This window comes from Carex rostrata, chromosome 7, assembly GCF_964058835.1.
Source record: "Carex rostrata chromosome 7, lpCarRost1.2, whole genome shotgun sequence".
NCBI classification, from domain to species: Eukaryota; Viridiplantae; Streptophyta; class Magnoliopsida; order Poales; family Cyperaceae; genus Carex; species Carex rostrata.
Window position 1 is genome coordinate 4,548,721 of NC_135924.1, and position 21,884 is coordinate 4,570,604.

The window sequence follows — 21,884 nt, forward strand, 5'->3', positions numbered from 1 at the left end:
TATCAGTAACACTGCTCCTGCAGCCATAACCACTGATCAATAACCTCTTGCGTCAGTTGATGAACTTTCTTGTATTCATCCCTAAAAATTCTTGAGCATCTCTCTCCAACAGACAAACATGGCTATCAAAATTATTTCTTTTGATTTAGTCTGACCCCCTTTTTTAATAAATGTTGACTTCTCTTATTGTTGTCGTTATTAATATAAAAAAAGTTATGAGACCTTTTCATAGCTTATATTTTGATTTATCGGTTGAAATTATGAATTTATGACATGATCAAATTTGACTTTATTATAGATGCATATATGTTACTACTGATTCCAACTTGTAAGTTCTGGAGACATCCTCTGCATTTTCTTTAAATAAAATATTTAAAATTTCTTTACCCGCGTGATGGTAGAACCATGATTGAAGTCTTAACTATGTCTATAACTTTGTCGTACAATCCAAATATAATTACTTCTTGCCATGAGGTGAAAGGAGAGGATGAAAAAAGAGTAACAAAATATGGAATCGAATAAGAAATTATCATTTTTTTTCATGACCTTATTTTTTTTTTTTACTTTTGTTTAGTCTTAATCTACAAAGTAATAAAATATACATTTTAAGAGGTTACAAGAAATTAACAAAAATCCTTTATTAATTTCCTCTCACTATTTTTTTTTTTTTTTAGAAAAAGTGGGATAACTCTACCGATTTTATTAGAAATCAAGCGCACAAGATGTAGATACTAAATTGGCACCAAACTATTTGTAGAGCTTTTACAACTATAGTTATCAAATGAAAGCAAAATTACATTGCTTTGAAGCAACAAATTAACACCTGCAGCTTTAATCATCTCTATAAGTTACATGTCTTTCAAATAAATATATAGAAGCATCAATAAACCATAAATCACTAATGGTTATTACAATTAAAAGTTTAAAACTAAAATTATTAAATCAGTTGACTCAGGGAGCCCACAAAAGTTGCAATCAACTGAGCCTTTCCAACCTCTTTTAACTAAATTAACCTTGGCAAGTATATTATTTTTTTTACCAACCATAAAAAAAATTGATCTTAAGAGAATCTTAGTTATCCAAAATATAATATAATTACAATTAGGGGACCCTCCATAATCAAGCCAGATATACAAAGAGTGTATTGTGAAGATACCAAATGTGGGCCATCTTCACACTAATTGATCATGATAAAAAATTAAAAACAAAGTTAGAGAATTTTGCTGGTAAAGTCTTCCATTCACATAAGTAAATATCTGAAAGTTGTCTTTTAAAGTATAAGTTTTCTCTACTGTATAAAAATAAAAATGCCACTCAGATTTTAGAATCTCTGGCAATAAAAAAAAAAAAAAAAAAATGGAGAAATGTGGTATGTAGCTCATATTCACCATCCCATCTATTCAACCAAAACATACTGTATTGTCATTGCCTATTATTTTACTAGTAAAGCCTTCCAAATTATTCCTGCCAATGTTATCTATCAAGTATAAATCCAAATTCCTGCCAATGTTATCTATCAAATATAAAATCCTCTGATTTATTGAATAACCAAAAAACAATCAAACTTCAATTGGCGGAGGGGAAAATGGAAGAAGCTACAAAAAAAAACAAAAACAAAACAAACAAACAAAGAATAGGACCTTGGTTTAACAAGGGGTTTTCAGAGTAGGTCCGATGTCCATCGGACCTACTTTGGTTCGATGTGTAGTGACCATCCGATTACATCAAGATTTGTGTGTTCTGTATTAAAATCTGTGCGCGTCTGTATTAATTTTCATGCGGATATATCGTAATGCTAATTGTACGGTGATGAAGCTAATTAAATCTAAAAATAGGTTCAATGCCCATCAAATCTACTTCTATCTCTAACAAAGATGAAAAGCAAATAAACCACATCTTAATTTTATATTTTCATATAACTTTTGCTGCAAGATCCTTGTCTGCATGAAAATAATAATTAATTCTCCAATTATTCAAGCTATAAATATCTACACTCTCAGTAATGACACGTTACACTAGTGGAAAATATGGAATCAGGATCAGTTATATACGCATATCAGTATCGGAATACAACCGATCCTGATGAAGGCGATACTGATACTATCAGGATCGGTTTTTTATTTTTTAAAGAACCGATCCAAATAGCAACTATTAGGATCGGTTTTTTATTTTTTAAAGAACCGATCCAAATAGCAACTATTATGATCGGTTGTTTATTATAACCGATCTTAATAGCAGTTATCTAGATCGGTTTTTCTTAACGAACCGATCCTAATAGTTATATTCTTGATCGGTTCTTTAAAATAACCGATCCAAATGAATACCTATTAGGATCGGTTCCTTAGGTTAACCGATAGTATTTTTTTTACCAACTTTGAAAATAAATAGTATTAGGATCGGTTGTTTATAAAAAACCGATCCTGATACTATTTTTTTTTTTGCAGAACCAACTTTGAAAATAAATAGTATTAGGATCGGTTTTTTTTATAAAAAACTGATCCTGATACTATTTTTTTTTTGAAGAACCAACTTTGAAAATAAATAGTATTAGGATCGGTTGTTTATAAAAAACCGATCCTAATAGTATCAGGAAAAACCGATCCTGATACTTTTTTTTTTTTTGGAATGAGGATCTGAAAAAAAAACTTTTAGGATCGGTTATTAAAAAATAACCGATCCTAATAGTAGTAATCTGGATCGGTTGTTTAAAATAACCGATCCTGATGTTTTATTGAAGCTAAAAAAAATATTTTTATTTATTTGACCAGCTTCCATATATATTTTGCTGGCCAGCATCCTAAATATTTTTTTTTTGCACAGTAAGAAACAATAATCAAATATCATATACACATCCTAAATTAAATATCATACACATCTTAAATTATTACAAAAAAATCATGTTCATACAAAGTTTTGTGAAGCATTACATATTATAACAAGAAATTTAAATCCAAGAAAAATTAATTAACAAACATACAAGTGACTAATTGAGCTATTTCTTCAATTAACACACATTTATGCAATTAATGTAAAGCACAACAATAAAAAAATCAATAATTACCTCTTTTGCAATCACATCACTTGAGATTAAAAAAGATCCTAAAAATAAAAACAAAGGTAACAATTAGATGGAAAAACATTTTACAATAAAAAATACAAAAAAATGTATTTTTAAAGTATAATAATGAGAAAATTAGATAAAGCTAATACCGTCATAGTTGATCGGCCGGATGATTAAGTAACTTGAGCGAGATGTCCTCAAGACTGTAAAACAATATACAAACACCATTAATTAATTTTTGAAACAATAAAAAAAATTAAAAACTGACACAATTGAGCCGGAGGTGCGAGAGGCTCGGTTTTGAGAGGAAGAGACGGAGAGAAAGAGAGAGAGAGACACGGAGGAGAGGGAGAGACGGAGACAGAGAGAGAGACACAAAGAGTACTGAGGATTTGAGAGGGAGATACGGAGACACAGAGAGAGAGACGCTAAGTTGAAAATGAGAGGCGTGAAATGAAAATAAGAAGAACCCTAAGCAGGTTATATAGGGAGTAAATAGTATTAGGATCGGTTGTTTATAAAAAAAACCAATCCTAATAGTATCAGGATCGGTTTTTTATAAAAAACCGATCTTGATACTATTTTTTTTTTTGCAGAACCAACTTTGAAAAAAAAATAGTATCAAGATCGGTTTTTTATAAAAAACCGATCCTGATACTATATATAAGAAAGATCACTGAGGTAAACCCCACTCATATTGATGGTCTATCAACCATCAAACGGCTACCATTTATTTTCTTTTCTGTTTGGTAATGCATGTACACAGATAAATATTAAGAAAAATGTGAAAAATATAAAATTTATTTATTTGTGTTTGTATGGCCAAATCAACTCTACTATGATCAATTTTGTACAATTTTATTATTATTAATGGCATCAAATTGTTAAATGGAATGCAGACCGTTCATTTCTGCATGATCATCCAACGGTGGGTCTGTAATTAAATGACATGTAATAATTTTTAAAATGATCAAGATATAACATGGAACATTAATAACGTAAAAGTGCCGAAGGCCCGACAACTGTAAGTTTTGATACAACGTAAATTATTTACGGCCGTGCGATGTTGCTATATTGTTTTGCTTTGATGAACTAGTACACGAATCCCGAATTGTATCAAATTTTATAATGGTGAAATTAATATGACATTCTTTCATTTTAACGGTTCCGATTGACCAAATGCTAATATTCGTATTCGTTCCTTCACAACCCCACACAACAAGGGTTCAAGTCCTATGTATATTATTATATGGCACAAGTCATTGATGCATCATGCATGATTGTATAAAAAAATTCAATAGTCAAAATGACTTCAAAATGAAATATCAATGTCAAATAATTAATTATATTATCACATAAATTTTAATAATATAAATTACATTAATTTTCATAAAAAAAAATTTATAATTGAACCATATGCCATATACAACAGTCATATATATATATTTTATTAATCACCACACTAATTACATATAACACAAATGCCTAATTACATATACTTCTCAATATTAAAATTACAAACATAAATATTTTAAAATATTGAAAAAAAAACTAATTATAAAATGAAATTTGCTATCTCAATTTTGAAGCTGTCACTGTGCCAATTTGGTTTCAATCCGAGCAGAGCATTTTAGACTACATACAGCGCACCACACAAAGTTGGTTCTGCAAAAAAAAAAAATAGTATTAGAATTGGTTATTTGAAATAACTGATTCTAATACTATTTTTTTTTCAAAGTTGGTTCTAAAAAAAAAAAAAAAAAAAAGTATCAGGATCGGTTTTTAGCAATAAAACCGATCCTGATAGTATATGGATCGGTTTTATTGCTAAAAACCGATCCATATACTATCAGGATCGGTTTTTAACAATAAAACCGATCCAGATACTATCAGCATCGGTTATTATGTACAGAACCGATCCATATGCTATTTTCTGATATAGTTTAATTTGTTAGATGTATTTAAGTTATCTGGATCGGTTATTATGTATAGACCCGATCCAGATGCTATTTTCTGATATATTTCAATTAATAAGATTTATTTGAGATATTTCAATTATCAGGATCGGTTTTTGTTAGAACCGATCCTGATACTATCAGGATCGGATTTTATAAACAACCGACCCTGATAGTTGAATTATTAAGATCGGTTATTTAGAATAACTGATCCTGATAGTATCAGGATCAGTTCTAACAAAAAACCGATCTTGATAGTTCATAAATCAGGATCGGTTGACAATAAAACCCGATCTGAATAGTTTTTAAGATCGGTTTTTTTAAGAAAACCGATTCAAATACCTTTTAGGATCGGTTGGTTCATATAACCGATCCAAATAGGCCGATCCTGATTCTAGTTTTTACACTAGTGTTAGTCGCATTGTGACCGAGGTATATTGTGAGCACATGTGTTGTATCCAAATATGTCTGATCATAGTTTATTTAATATTTATCATTAGATCTTGTCTTAATTACGCATGATTCAGGCACATGTTCCTACATGCCATACCATGTCAATTTTTTTGAAAAATTGTCACGTTACGCGAATAATCAAAGCAAAAGATATACAAGTCCTGATACGTAACCACTAACCAGTCCACGTACTGTTTTTTTACGTCCCCTATAAAGATCGAATTCGTATCCTCTGCATTAACTTAAAAGAGAATCTTTTGAGTTAAATGAATCTTGATCATCCGATTTGTTTTAAGATTCGTGCAGACTAAATCCGTACTAATATTAAAGGATCCCTATATTATAAGTAGAGGTCGGATTGACTCCGTTTAAAATCAGATGGTTGAGATTTATTAACTCAAAAGATTCATTTTTGAGTTAATGTAGAGGACACACACTCCTATAAAGATCACGTTGTGAAAAAGTCCCTCTTAACTTTATATTTTTATTTTTACTTTCGCTGTAACACACTTACCTACAGGTTCAAAAATTAATTAATTCTATGATTCTCCGAGATCGAATCGTCTGTCTCCAGAGTTAATATTGGTGAGTCCCCATTTTAAAAAGTAACAGTGACCAGTCCCCTTTAACAGTGACAGATCCCACCCGCAGTGACTGAAGAAGCAGAATTTTCTTGCACCCGGGGGCAGGTGATCTGCTCTCCGATTCTCCAAGCTATAAATAAATACCCCCACCTCTACATATTCTTTATATCTCAAGTACAACTACCACTGAACCAAAAATTAGAATCCTGAGACAACAAACTATGACCATGGAGTTGCTTCAAGACCCAGTGTTGTTGGCAATTATATGCATCACTCTCTTCATTGTTTTCAAGCTCTGGCGGGACCGGCACAAGGCTCCGTTCCCTCCGGGACCACCACGACTACCCTTCATTGGCAACATGCTAATGATGGGTGAGTTGACGCATCGCGGTTTGGCAACTTTGGCTGAGCGTTATGGTACCGGCCTCCTTTATCTTCGTCTCGGCTTTCTCCATGCCTTTGCTGTCTCCACTCCAGAAATGGCACGCCAGGTTCTTCAGGTACCAGTTACTCAGTCAATTACTAGAAAAACATAATGTTTTACTTTTTCTTTTTCTCCTAAAATTTCCATCTTTAACAGGTTCAAGATAATGTCTTCTCGAATCGTCCGGCCACCATAGCCATTACTTATCTGACATACGACATCGCTGATATGGCGTTTGCTCATTACGGCCCCTTCTGGCGCCAAATGCGCAAACTTTGTGTCATGAAGCTCTTCAGCCGGAAACGGGCTGAATCCTGGGCCTCAGTTCGTGACGAGGTATATTTACTCCAATGATGATATGTTTTTTTGTTTATGATGTACAAATTTTAAACAAACAAAATCTTACTGAAAGCTAAGCTACCCTTCTTGTTTTAATTAGGTTGATTCGATGGTTCGTTCTGTTGCGAACAGCACTCCTGGCACTGCCGTAAACCTCGGTGAACTCATATTCAATCTCACAACAAACATAATCTTCAGAGCAGCCTTTGGAGCACAAGGAAATGAAAACCAACATGAGTTCATATCAATTTTGCAAGAGTTCTCTAAACTCTTCGGCGCCTTTAATGTCGGAGATTTCATCCCGTGGCTAGGTTGGATCGATCTACAAGGGATCAACAAGCGACTCAAAGCAGCGCGCGAGTCACTGGACCGGTTCATTGATACGATCATTGATGAACACATGAAGAACCGGAAGAGTAGCGATGATGTCGATGCTGATATGGTAGATGACATGTTGGCATTTGTGGTAGAATCAGAGGATGGTAAAGGGGGAGAAGATGGAGATGATTTGCAAAACAGCCTCAGGCTCACCAGAAACAATATCAAAGCTATCATCATGGTACGCTCCAATTAAATCATATACACTTTATATGTTATTATTAGCATGGCATTATTTAATTAATTAATTCTTATACTTACTCCTACACAAAACAGAACCTGTAAATCTACATAGTGATCACATATGAAAAGACATAGGTAGAATCAATGTTTTAAAATGCGGTTTTCATGTGATATACGGTTACATATGTGGATTTAAATGAGAATTCAGATGCGGTAATATGCGGTCAAAATATAAAATCACATATTTAATCGAATACATATTTTCTATTCGAATTGTAACGGAATAAAAATATGCGACAGCATATACCGAATTTTAATATACTGGATAGAATAAAGATAAAGTGTGGATGAAAATTTAAAAATAATTATATATTTCTAGAAATAAAAGTCCTTGAGCTTTAATGTTGTTTTAGGAAAGCCCAAAAAGTCCGGAGTGACGGTCAGTCACGCATACACTTGAAGTAATTTATTAATTTGTCAATTCCTATCTCAATGAAGAAAAGAAACATTTGTGGGATAACGCCCATTCCTTTGACCAACCAAAAACAAGACAAACACATTCATTGATTCTAAGTTTCTGCTTATCCCCAATTATTTTATATATTTTAGTGCCCGAGTGCTTCCAACCATGTGTGCATTGCGTAGGAAGATATTTTACTTATTTGGTAGCTGGGAAACATGCTCATCAATTGTCACGTGAACTTTCATTCACCGAGTATAAATTTATTATTTATCGCCTAGTGTATATACGAGGCTATTGCTATTGCTATTGCTATTGCTAGCGAACTCATAGTTACGGGTACCAACTTTTTTTTTTTTTTGATGAAAGCCCTTAGGCACTTTTGATTGAATAAAAAATATTACATAAGCTGACAGCAACATAAAGAGAAGCTGTGGAGTTACACTAAAAAAAAAAAAAAAAAAAAAAAAAAAAAAAAAAAAATTCAATGGTTTGAATTTGACTAGTTTGAATCTGAATAAAAGTCCTTGAGCTTTAATAAATAGTCAAATTCAATGGTACCAACTACCAACGAGTGAGCTGGATCGAGTTGGGATTAGAGGACCGAGCTGAAATTTTAGATTGTAATTGTTGCGAACTAGTTTGTGATCTGGACCGAACTGGTGAGCTGGTTCACGGATTTTACTGGATCTTATTTTTAAGAAGAAAATAAATTTTATAAATTTTTTGAATCGAACTAGTATAAAATGCATACAAATTCATACCTAACCGAGCTAGCGAGCGATCTAGGCCCCTGATTGAACTCGTTTAATCTAGACCGAGCTACTAATAAGCTGGTTACTTAACAGTTCGATCCAATAACAAGCAAGTTGTTAATGAGCAAGTCAGATGCAATTCACGCTCGAACCACAAGCTACAAGTTTTTTTCCCACCCGTAACTCAGACTGTAACAATAACAATAATCAGGCAGTCTTAATTGTCAAGGTCTTAATTAAATTCCCAAAAGAAAAAAAAAATCCAAGTTCTCAATTGCAACTATATATAATATATAGCTCTGGAAATATTGTATGATGTTTCTTTGACATCCTTGTCTTGTCTCCTCATTTAATATATCAATAATTATTAGTTCACAATGAATTCCGCACAACAGTGAACCCTACCTCACCATTAATTATAGAAACATTGCAAAACAGAGGACACTTATATTTTCAGAAAATATTTTTACATAGAATATTTTGCACTTCTTATTCCACTTTAAAAATATTTATTTTTAATATGCAAGTTGTTCATAATCGAATTCAAGCATATATATTTATACATATTATGCAAAGTGTTTATTATTTTTTATTTTTTAAATTATCATAAAGAAGTTAAAGTTGAACATTTTATGAAATAAGTAAAAGTAAAGTTTTGAACATTTTATCAAGTTATAAATAATTTTATCATCAACAAAACCTTATTTTTTTAAGGAAAATTTAAATACATCTACATTGTTATATCGTTAATTTGATGGTATTATTTCCAACAAAAGAGATAGGTGACATCCCTAAAAGTCTCGAACAATGTTTCTTTGTAGTGTTTTTTTATTATATAATTTAATTTGTTAATCAATCACAATATATTTATATATCAAACAGTGATTTTCTATCTATCTTAAAAAATAGAAAAAAAAATTCAAAAATTATATATTTGATCCAAGCATGTTTTTGTTTCAATATAGATATCATGTTGGACGGTTGATATCGATAGTTTGAAACTCTCCTCATGTTTCAAAAGGCCTAGATATTTTAGATAAGATGTATACTGGTAAAAAGAAACAAAAATTGCTTTGAAAACTGATTGGGATATCTCTGTCAATTAATTTGCCAATTGGGTAAAGCAAAATTTTACCCTTTCGGCAGTAGTTTTTTTCAAAGAGAAATTTGCTGTCAACTTTTTACTTGATAAGTTCAATTCAAATGCAGCTGTCAATGTCAAAACATGACAATCAACCACTACTCTAAGTCTCATGATTACTGGTTAATTGCCAACTTACCTTTAAGTTAAAAAAATTCCAGCTTCACAGCTGTCAGTTTATTTATCTATCTCATAAAAAAGGATGTGTAGATAGTAAAAAATATCCATTTATCTCTCTCATAAGAAAGATAAATCATACATAAATAGTATATATTTACTATATGCTCATCAGAACCTTTTTTTTATTCTTAAATATCTATATCTCGTAATAAAGATACATATATAATATATTTACTATATGCTCATAATAAGAAACTTCACTTTTTATTTTTAACTTTTAAGGATCTATGGTAATAAAGATACATAAATAGTATATTTACTATATGCCATAAGAAATGTTTAACTTTTAACTTTTGATTATTTACTGTTTGTGCCATCTACTTTAATTACTAGAGGTGTTATTTTCTCTTTGGTGCAGGATGTAATGTTTGGTGGCACAGAGACGGTAGCATCGGCCATAGAGTGGGCCCTATCCGAGCTGATGCGAAGCCCAGACGACATGCAGCAGCTCCAAGCCGAACTCGCAACCACGATCGGTTTAGACCGAAAGGTCCATGAGACCGACCTCGACAAACTTCCTTTCCTCAAGTGTGTCGTAAAAGAAACTCTCCGCCTTCACCCGCCAATTCCTCTTCTTCTACACGAAACAGCCGAAGACAGCGTTGTTGCCGGCTATCAGATTCCAAAAGGATCTCGTATCATGATCAATGTATTTGCTATCGGTCGTGACAAGTCTGCGTGGAAGGATGCCGACACTTTTCGCCCCTCGAGATTTGGTGTTACGGGTGATAGTGCCGGAAAGGATTTCAAGGGGAGCAATTTCGAGTTCTTGCCGTTTGGATCGGGCAGGCGATCCTGCCCAGGCATGCAGCTAGGCCTTTATTCGCTCGAGTTAGCCGTGGCACAGCTAGTGCATTGTTTCAACTGGAATCTGCCCGACGGAATGAAACCCGGCGAGCTTGACATGAGCGATGTGTTCGGACTGACCGCACCGAGAGCGGTCAGGCTGTCAGCTGTGCCCACACCCAGGCTCAACTGCCCGTTGTTCTGATTAAAAAGAGCAAAAACCTTGTCATTTCAAAAATAAACTTGTTTTGTGAAGTACCCAGGATTGTTTTTTTTTTTTTTTTTTTTTTTTTTAATTAGTTTATTAGGCTGCATATGGTGAAGTAAGCAAGTGGTAATAAGCATGTCATTGAAGCACTGTGAAGTGCCCCAGAATTTAGTGCCTATTTTTTTCTCAATTAGTTTATTAGGCTTCATATGGTGATGTAAGCAAGCCTTAATAAGCATGTCATAAGAGTAGATGATTTCTCCCAGTTGAACAATATAATATGTCAAATTCGGAATATATTTATAGGGAGAGTTTAATAAATATGCAATATATTAAATTTAGTATAATTTATTGGATTGATTTTAAATAATGAATTCAAACTACTGAGATCAATAAAGTATACTATACAAAAAAATTAATTTTTGAATTAATTTAATTTTAAGTCAAGTGGTAAAAGAAATATTTATATTAGTTTTGATGCATTTAATTTTCATTATTTTTGACCGTTTGACTTTATATTAAATTAATTTGAAAAGTTAAATATATCACTAATGAAGTAGACCGGTTTGAGTAATTTAAATAAATCATTTAAAATTCATCTAATAAGTTATTGAAGTTAAGATCAGCTTGATTAAGTTAAAACACTTGATTATCCATATTTAGCAAATGTTTATATAGCATTTATCGCATTATAACGGAACGGCTAAAAAAATAATATTATTGTCATATTGTGCTGCTATAACGTACTATAACGCTATAGCTTTTATAGTCCGAAAACACTGTAATAGTGCTATATCGCACTGCTAATTAATTAGAACCCTGAGATTTAGGTCTCTTTTAATTAATAGCAAAGGGAGCTGAAATGAAATAGTGGAAGTATTCACTGTGTCGGCTAAAAGCTAATAGAGCTATCATCAATTATTACGATAATGCCCTTCATCTTACTATTAGGTGTGGAATCATTCCAAGTTCCAACTGCCAAAGTAGGATCTCTTCCTCTGAATTCGAGAATAATGTAATTATATATAAAAAAGAAAAGAAAAGAAAATTTCTAGAACAATAATTTTAATAATGAGAGCTGAAAGAATATTTCTTATACTGAAATTCACTTTGTCCTTCTCTCTTAATACTATATATATAAATACGTAATCAATGAATAACTAATAAGAAAATTATCTCAAATGGAGGCATGATGGAGGCATTTGAACAAAGTGGATATTCATTGATTACGTATTTATATATATAGTATTAAGAGAGAAGGACAAAGTGGATATTAGTATATGAAATATTCTCTCAGCTCTTATTATTGAAATTATTGTCCTTACAATAGCACATTCCCAAAAAAAAAACCCTGGACAAGAAATAGTTAATTGTAAAAGTTTCTTGTATAGCTTAAATAATTTGATTGGTCGAACTTTTTTTTTTTTGGGAAATTTATTAGTCGAACTCTGCATAAGAGTATACAAGCGAACATATTAATTATGAACATGCCTCATTACATTAATATTTTTTATGAATTTAAATCATAAAACTGATACACTGCTTTGTTTAATATTACAAAACAATTAATACATTTATTCTGTACAAAATCTGGATACAGAGATTTGTTCCTATATTTACATTTAGATGATCACATGCACCACAAATTTGATCCTGACAATTATAATAAAATAGAACAAAATTTAAAATTAAATAAGGATCTCTCTGGAGCTGTTCGGCAATAAGAGAAGGACTAATAGTTTAAGAAGCGTCAAGGAACTATTACTTAGAATTTTTTGTTTAATAAAAAACTATTACTTAGAATTAATTGCATATTTATATTTTAATTTTATATTAGTAATTATGATTGCATATGTACGACATGATAAGTTTTGATAGTTTATTTGTAAAAATAATAAAACTATCATATTTGTATTATTTGTTATTCGTTCACTACCATTTTGTTACCCGCCAATCTTAACGGATATGTGTAAGATAGAGTAAGACAAATTCTTAACGGGTATGAGTAAGATCAACTCTTAGTGGGTATGGATATGAAAATGATTTCACCCTACCCGTATCGTACCCATTGACACCCCTATTCACCTCCCCGCTCTATCCAAAGTTCCAAACAGGGTGTAAGTCTCAGAGCGACTCTATTGATATCAGTACTGTTCAACTGTTTAACTGTACAATTGGAAAGGAACAAAATAGCTCTAATATTAATTCAGGACGCATCACTTGTCTGGTAGGCAACTGTGTGCTGAACTGCTGATATATATGTCAGAAAATTATTATTTAATGCTCCTTGATTTCCAGCGTATACTTGATGCTGGCCACAATTGATCACTTCTTGACTTATTCTGACCAAGTCTAAGAGAACTAGGTATTTGGAGATAGATAGAATTGTCACCATTATCAATAATTTTTGCCATGATTAACACAAAAAGTAGAATTAGAAGCCCGGAAATGAGACTTTTGACAGCCAATTTTGTTGATCTAGTCTGTCTTATAAAATAAAGAAAGCTAGGAAGTACTGCTTCACCCACCTACTTCCTCAAGTGGACGTCATTATGTCGCATGTCTAGCATCTGCATCTTCATTTATTTTTATTCAAGAAAAGCGTATAGTAGATGGGTCCGGATCCCCTGAAGTAATCCAATATTTGGGACCTCTGAAAATCTAAGAGGACTTGGTATTTGGAGATTGATAGAATTGTCAATGGTGACAATTCTATCTATTTTCAAATACCAAGTTCTCTCAAATTTGGTTAGAATAAGTCAACGAGTGATCAGAAAGAGATATCAGAAACAAAAGGCATACTTTATGAGATTATATTTTTTACTTTACAATTACATAGAGTACAAATGATATTTATAACAATATAAATTTCTAAAAAAAACTTATAAATGATACCTTCTAAAATACTCTATACTAAATTATTAAAATCTTCCTCTTAATATAGTCTGCCGAACAAAATCTATTATTTCTAACATTCTGCTAAATTAAATCTATAAAAATATATAATGAGGCGAGAAACATAAGGAACAAAACGACATCCGTCTTGCAACGGCATCTAATCTTAATTTATTAAAAGAACAGAACGGGTCGGTTCAGATCTAGTCAGCCCCCAATTAATTTTCTGTATTTTGTTGAATTGGCCCGCCTACCTTAATTTCAGAGGTCCCAACCTGTAAATATTTGAGAAGACCGATCAACTTTGTAAATTTATATACTGTCCATCTAGGAAAGAATCAGCTGATGAAGAGAGAGATGCAGAGTTCTATCTAACTGTGCGTGTGATTGAACTGAAAGCTTCAGTGTCAGTGTGGCAGAGTAACAGTGTCTGCATTTGCTTGTATGACTATTTGTATTTGTAGTCATGAAATTGGTGTTTAATTCGCGAATTAAATGCTTTTACTATGATAGCGACTTTAATGCTGAATTATTTGGTTGATCGAATTTTGACTAACTAATTCGTAAATTTTTTATTTTTTTTATTTTTTATCTTTTGTTTTCTTCTGGGACTAAGATCTCTGGTCTAACTAATTCCGAATCATTTTTGAATTATACCCGAGTTATTTCCGAATCACGAATTTTTAATCTCGTCAAACTGAATTCGAATAATTTATTTTTCACTATGTTTGTATTTGATTATAAAACTAGCAGAACCTGACATGATTCCTCAAAAAAGAAAAATAGACTATTTGTATATGATATTGAGCCACTTACAGTTACAGTTACTAGCTAATATTAACAAGAGGAGGGTTCAAATGCCTCCATTTTTTGTGCCTCCATCATGCTTTCATTTTTTAAAACTTTAATAACTCAAAATTTAAAACTTAAAAGTCAAAATAAAACCGTTAGATGTGATCTATGTTATTTTCTCTATGTGCTCATAAAAAATTATCACATTTCAATTTTGTTCTAATGTGAATCAATAAATTCAAAAATCAACGTCTAGAAATCATCCACATTAATGCATTTTTTACAAGCTCTTGAAGACAATCAAAATAAAATTGAAATGTTATAATTTTTTTGCATTAATAAAATGACGTAGATCATATCCAACGATTTTATTTTGACTTTTAGTTTTAAATTTTGAGTTATTAAAGTTTTAAAAAATGAAGGCATGATGGAGACACAAAAAATGGAGGCATTTGAACCCTCCTCTGTTAACAAATATTTGGGGACCATTTATTTCCTTTTCTTTGCCTACCTAACATACAGCTTCCGTACACAATAAGTGCCATATATTGGGAATTAAAGAAAAGCATCCACCCACTCGCCCACACATAAACATCTCTCAATTTAATTTCTCTTACAACAAATTACTACCGGTTTTTTTAAATTCTAGAAATGAAATAAAAATATTTACAAATAAAAATATATGGTTCCTTACGGAATTTCCTAAGGTCTAAGGAACCACATATTTGGTGCCGTTTCTTACTGTGTCACAATGCCACTTATTTGACGGTCACTAAAAATATTATTCGTAAAAATCCATTTGGTAATTAATGTGGTTTCTTTATGCTCTGTTTTTTGCATCTCGATTTCTCTACAATGCAGAAAATAACTCTAAAGAGCTGTAGCTAATCCGCAGTTCCTTAAGGAGCGTAGCAAACTGCGTAACCAACCGTGCAGCTTTCCTTAAGAAACGGCTAATTGTGGCATGCTAAGGTTGTTCCTTAATGCACTTGTGGGATTCCTTCTATATCATCAAAAAAAAATATATCATCTTTCTGAATCTTTAAAATATTTATTTTTCACTAGAAATAAAAAAATAAAAATAAAAATAAAAAACTGAATAAGTGCTACTCTCCATCAAAATGCAGATGACAATGAAACCCATAACTGGGAAAAAAAAATTTAAAAAAAAAAAAATAGCAGTAATGCCGTTCTGACTTCACACTTAGATACTCCAAGCTCTTCACTATTGTATGATAGATATGTTTAACAAAAGAAAAGAAATATATATTGTTCTCTGCTTCTAGTGCTAAATTGCCCACATATTTATCTTTTGTAGTCAACAACTTTTGAAATTATGGAGATCAGCTCAAGTCCTTTTAGACTGTTTTTCAAAACAGAGGGAGACACTAGTGGAAAAACTGAAATTAGGATCAGCCTATTTGGATATTGGCTATATTAAACCACCGATACTAATACCTACCTGGATCGGTTTTTTCAAAAAAAAACGATCCTAATGGTGCATATATTAGGATCGGTTGTTTATAATAACCGATCCTAATGCATTATATCTGGATTCACAAAATGTTGGTTCTGCAAAAAGCAAAAAAAAAAAAAAAATTAGGATCGGTTGTTTCAAACCGCCTATCAAACTGTGTCTGCCGCTACCACTAACCCTAGCCAGTCGCCTCTACGGTAAATCAAAAAAAAAAATCCACCTATGCCCGCTCCGCTTGCGCCTGCGCAAAGAGAAGAATAGCTATGCCGCTGCCTGTGCCTAGTAACCCTAGCCGCCTCTGGTAAATTCCTTCTCTGAATTCCAAAATTTCTTGTTAACCCTAGTTGCTAATTCATTTTATTAGATATTGTTTAGACTTTGAATTTGCCGTGTACCCAAAAGCAAAATTTTGTGTTCAATTTGCCGTGTATTAATTAAATTCTATTTTGGTATTGGTAATTTTGTGTTCATATATGAGTACTCTTGAAATTGAAATGAGTTCAATTAGATTTATGCAAGTATACAAATCGTGAGTCATATATACAAGTATACAAATGAGAAATTTTCGTAGAAATGGGTTCAATTAGATTTTCAGCCCCAAAAGCTTAGTGTTGATTTAAGGACCTGTTGAGAGCATTTCTATAATTTAGATAAAAGAAGTTCTATAGTTGAGGTGCTGGAATTGTTAATTTTCATTACTTATTAGTTCCATTGTGTTGTAATTAGCTTCCTTAATGTATATATTCTCATTGTTCACTTGTCTCCAATGCAATTATTTTATGAAAATCAAGTTTTGAGTATTGAAAATTTCTGAAGAGCGTAGTTGTGCGGAATGTCGAATGTTCCATGCCATCTTTTCTGTTTTAATAATGAAGTTTGATTTTGGGCTTTCTTGATATCTAAATTCGACCTGTGCGCCTGCCAGGCTCATGTGGGCCCAAATTATTGGTCTAATTTTAATATTTACTTGTTCAATTTTAAGTGTTCTTCTATGGCTCTCATTTTCTTCCATCTAAATCGATCGTTCAAATTTGACCCACAACTTGAATTGTTTGTTCTATTATAATTTTTTTTTTTGGTGTGCCCATTCCTGTTTAATCATTTGACCGGCCATTTTTATTAATAACCCAAAAAAATAAGGTATTTACCAAAATAACTACAAAATCTGAGTTTTTTCAAATATAACCAAACCGCCAGGGATGCTAGCGGTCCACTTTTAACAGCTATGAGTAAGATCAACTCTTAGTGGTTATGGATATTAAAATAGTTCCACCCTACCCGTATCGTACCCATTGACACCCCTATTCACCTCCCCTCTCTATCCAAAGTTCCAAACAGGGTGCAAGTCTCAGAGCGACTCTACTGATATCAGTACTGTTCAACTGTTTAACTGTACAATTGGAAAGGAACAAGCTAGCTCTAATATTAATTCAGGACCCATCACTTGTCTGGTAGGCAGCTGTGTGCTGAACTGCTGATATATATGTCAGAAAAATTATTATTTAATGCTCCTTGATTTCCAGCGTATACTTAATGCTGGCCACAATTGATCATTTGTTGACTTATTCTGACCAAATCTAAGAGAACTTGGTATTTGGAGATAGATAGAATTGTCACAATTATCAATAATTTTTGCCATGATTAACGCAAAAAGTAGAATTAGAAGCCCTGAGATGAGACTTTTGACAGCCAATTTTGTTGATCTAGTCTGTCTTATAAAATAAAGCTAGGAAGTAGGAAAACACAAACCACTGCTAGCATCTGCATCTTCATATTTATTTTTATTCAAGAAAAGCCCGTATAGTAGATAGGGCTCGCAAAAAAAAAATTTGTGGTTCGAGACCTGCTTAGTATCAGTCCGTGACTCGATCAATATATGACAGCTCGTTCGTTAGTGAAAACCGAGCTAAAACGAGTATGTTCACCACTCAAGTTAGAATTAACTGAGTTTGAGTTAGACTTAACTTGGCATGAGCTAACTCGGTTCATTAATGAGCTATTGAATATACGTAGTTCAATAGTTTAATTATATTTGTTCACTTCAGGCTAGGGAATACTATGATATATGGATGTTATTACCAGTATTATGGTAATTACACTTTGGATTGTGCTTAAGTTGATTGGTAATTTTTATATATACTATGGGTGAATTATAAGCAACTAAGTTAACTTGTATGAATTTGTTTGGTATGGTATGTATGAATTTATTATGTGAATTATGTTTGTATGAATTTAAAATTTTGATATTTTGGTATGTATGAATTTAGCTTCAAATTTGATTTATGGTAGTTTATTTGCTCACTTATATTTGAATTAAGATTATTTGTTCAATAATTAGTCATATAAATGTCATTTTATTTTAGTCATAATTGATAAGATGTACTACGAAAATTTAAGATATAGCATGAAAGGAATAATACAAATTTATGAATCTACCAAGCTGGTAACAAGGCAGCTCGGCTTGCTCGGGTAAGCCATGAATCAGTCCTCAGCAGCAGTTTTAACTCGGAACCTAAAATCTAAATCCGTTCACTCTGCTTGATCCACAAACAAATCAATTACGAATGAGACCTAGAGAGTGATTATATTTATAACAATATATTCTTGACTTTATAATTAAGAGTACAAATGATAATTATAACAATATAAATTTCTAAAAAAAAACTTATAAATGATATCTTCTAAAATACTCTATACTAAAATATTAAAATATTTCTCTTAATATAATATGTCAAACAAAATCTATTATTTCTAACATCTGCTACATTAAATCTAATGAAAATATACAATAAAATGAGAAACATAAAGAACAAAACGACATCCGTCCTGCAACGGCATCTAATCTTTGATTTATTCAAAGAACAGAAGGGGTCAGTTCAGATCTAGTCAGGCTCCAATTAATTTTCTGTATTTTGTTGAATTGGCCCAATCATACCAATATAAATTTCTAAAAAAAAAACTTATAAATGATACCTTCTAAAATACTCTATACTAAAATATTAAAATATTTCTCTTAATATAGTCTGTCAAACAAAATCTATTATTTCTAATATCTGCTACATTAAATCTGATGAAAATATACAATAAGATGAGAAACATAAAGAACAAAACGACATCCGTCTTGCAATGGCATCTAATCATTTTATTCAAAGAACATAAGGGGTCGGTTGAGATCTAGTCAGGCCCCAATTAATTTTCTGTAATTTGCTGAATTGGCCCAATTGTAACAATATAAGTTTCTAAAAAAAAACTTATAAATGATACTTTCTAAAATGCTCTATACTAAAATATTAAAATATTTCTCTTAATATAGTATGTCAAACAAAATATATTATTTCTAACATCTGCTACATTAAATCTAATGAAAATATACAATAAGATGAGAAACATAAAGAACAAAATGACATCCATCTTGCAACGGCATCTAATCTTTGATTTATTCAAAGAACAGAAGGGGTCGGTTCAGATCTAGTCAGGCTCCAATTAATTTTATGTATTTTGTTGAATTGGCCCAATTATAACAATATAAATTTCTGAAGAAAAAAACTTATAAATGACACCTTCTAAAATGCTCTATACTAAAATATTAAAATATTTCTCTTAATATAGTATGTCAAACAAAATCTATTATTTCTAACATCTGCTACATTAAATCTAATAAAAATATACAATAAGATGAGAAACATAAAGAACAAAACGACATCCGTCTTGCAACGGCATCTAATCTTTGATATATTCAAAGTACAGAAGGGATCGGTTCAGATCTAGTCAGGACTCAATTAATTTTCTGTAGTTTGTTGAATTGGCCCAATCATAACAATATACATTTCTGAAAAAAAAATCTTATAAATGATACCTTCTAAAATACTCTATACTAAAATATTAAAATATTTCTCTTAATATAGTATGTCAAACAAAATCTATTATTTCTAACATATGTTACATTAAATCTAATAAAAATATACAATAAAATGAGAAACATAAAGAACAAAACGACATCCGTCTTGCAACGGCATCTAATCTTTGATATATTCAAAGTACAGAAGGGATCGGTTCAGATCTAGTCAGGCCTCAATTAATTTTCTGTAGTTTGTTGAATTGGCCCAATCATAACAATATAAATTTCTGAAAAAAAAATCTTATAAATGATACCTTCTAAAATGCTCTATACTAAAATATTAAAATATTTCTCTTAATATAGTACGTCAAACAAAATCTATTATTTCTAACATCTGCTACATTAAATCTGATGAAAATATACAATAAGATGAGAAACATAAAGAACAAAACGACATCCGTCTTGCAACGGCATCTAATCTTTGATTTATTCAAAGAACAGCAGGGGTTGGTTCAGATCTAGTCAGGCCTCAATTAATTTTCTGTAGTTTGTTGAATTGGCCCAATCATAACAATATAAATTTCTGAAAAAAAAATCTTATAAATGATACCTTCTAAAATACTCTATACTAAAATATTAAAATATTTCTCTTAATATAGTATGTCAAACAAAATCTATTATTTCTAACATCTGCTACATTAAATCTAATAAAAATATACAATAAAATGAGAAACATAAAGAACAAAACGACATCCGTCTTGCAACGGCATCTATTCTTTGATATATTCAAAGTACAGAAGGGATCGGTTCAGATCTAGTCAGGCCTCAATTAATTTTCTGTAGTTTGTTGAATTGGCCCAATCATAACAATATAAATTTTTGAAAAAAAAATCTTATAAATGATACCTTCTAAAATACTCCATACTAAAATATTAAAATATTTCTCTTAATATAGTATGTCAAACAAAATCTATTATTTCTAACATCTGCTACATTAAATCTAATAAAAATATACAATAAAATGAGAAACATAAAGAACAAAACGACATCCGTCTTGCAACGGCATCTAATCTTTGATATATTCAAAGTACAGAAGGGATCGGTTCAGATCTAGTCAGGCTCCAATTAAGTTTATGTATTTTGTTGTATTGGCCCAATTATAACAATATAAATTTCTGAAGAAAAAAACTTATAAATGACACCTTCTAAAATGCTCTATACTAAAATATTAAAATATTTCTCTGAATATAGTATGTCAAACAAAATCTATTATTTCTAACATCTGCTACATTAAATCTAATAAAAATATACAATAAAATGAGAAACATAAAGAACAAAACGACATCCGTCTTGCAACGGCATCTAATCTTTGATATATTCAAAGTACAGAAGGGATCGGTTCAGATCTAGTCAGGCCTCAATTAATTTTCTGTAGTTTGTTGAATTGGCCCAATCATAACAATATAAATTTCTGAAAAAATAATCTTATAAATGATACCTTCTAAAATACTCTATACTAAAATATTAAAATATTTCTCTTAATATAATATGTCAAACAAAATCTACTATTTCTAACATCTGCTACATTAAATCTAATAAAAATATACAATAAAATGAGAAACATAAAGAACAAAACGACATCCGTCTTGCAACGGCATCTAATCTTTTGATATATTCAAAGTACAGAAGGGATCGGTTCAGATCTAGTCAGGCCTCAATTAATTTTCTGTAGTTTGTTGAATTGGCCCAATCATAACAATATAAATTTTTGAAAAAAAAATCTTATAAATGATACCTTCTAAAATACTCCATACTAAAATATTAAAATATTTCTCTTAATATAGTACGTCAAACAAAATCTATTATTTCTAACATCTGCTACATTAAATCTAATAAAAATATACAATAAAATGAGAAACATAAAGAACAAAACGACATCCGTCTTGCAACGGCATCTAATCTTTGATATATTCAA

General features: G+C 31.3%; 1 protein-coding gene across 1 annotated transcript; it reads left to right on the forward strand.

Annotated features, from left to right (window-relative positions):
- Window positions 1-6,220: 6,220 nt before the first annotated feature.
- Window positions 6,221-11,204, forward strand: LOC144556768 (cytochrome P450 84A1-like). The gene is made up of 4 exons (XM_078305200.1): window positions 6,221-6,553; window positions 6,634-6,813; window positions 6,917-7,375; window positions 10,272-11,204. The coding sequence occupies exons 1-4, from the start codon at window positions 6,275-6,277 to the stop codon at window positions 10,902-10,904; spliced, it is 1,551 nt and encodes a 516-aa protein (XP_078161326.1). The 5' UTR covers window positions 6,221-6,274; the 3' UTR covers window positions 10,905-11,204.
- The last annotated feature ends 10,680 nt before the right edge of the window (window positions 11,205-21,884 follow it).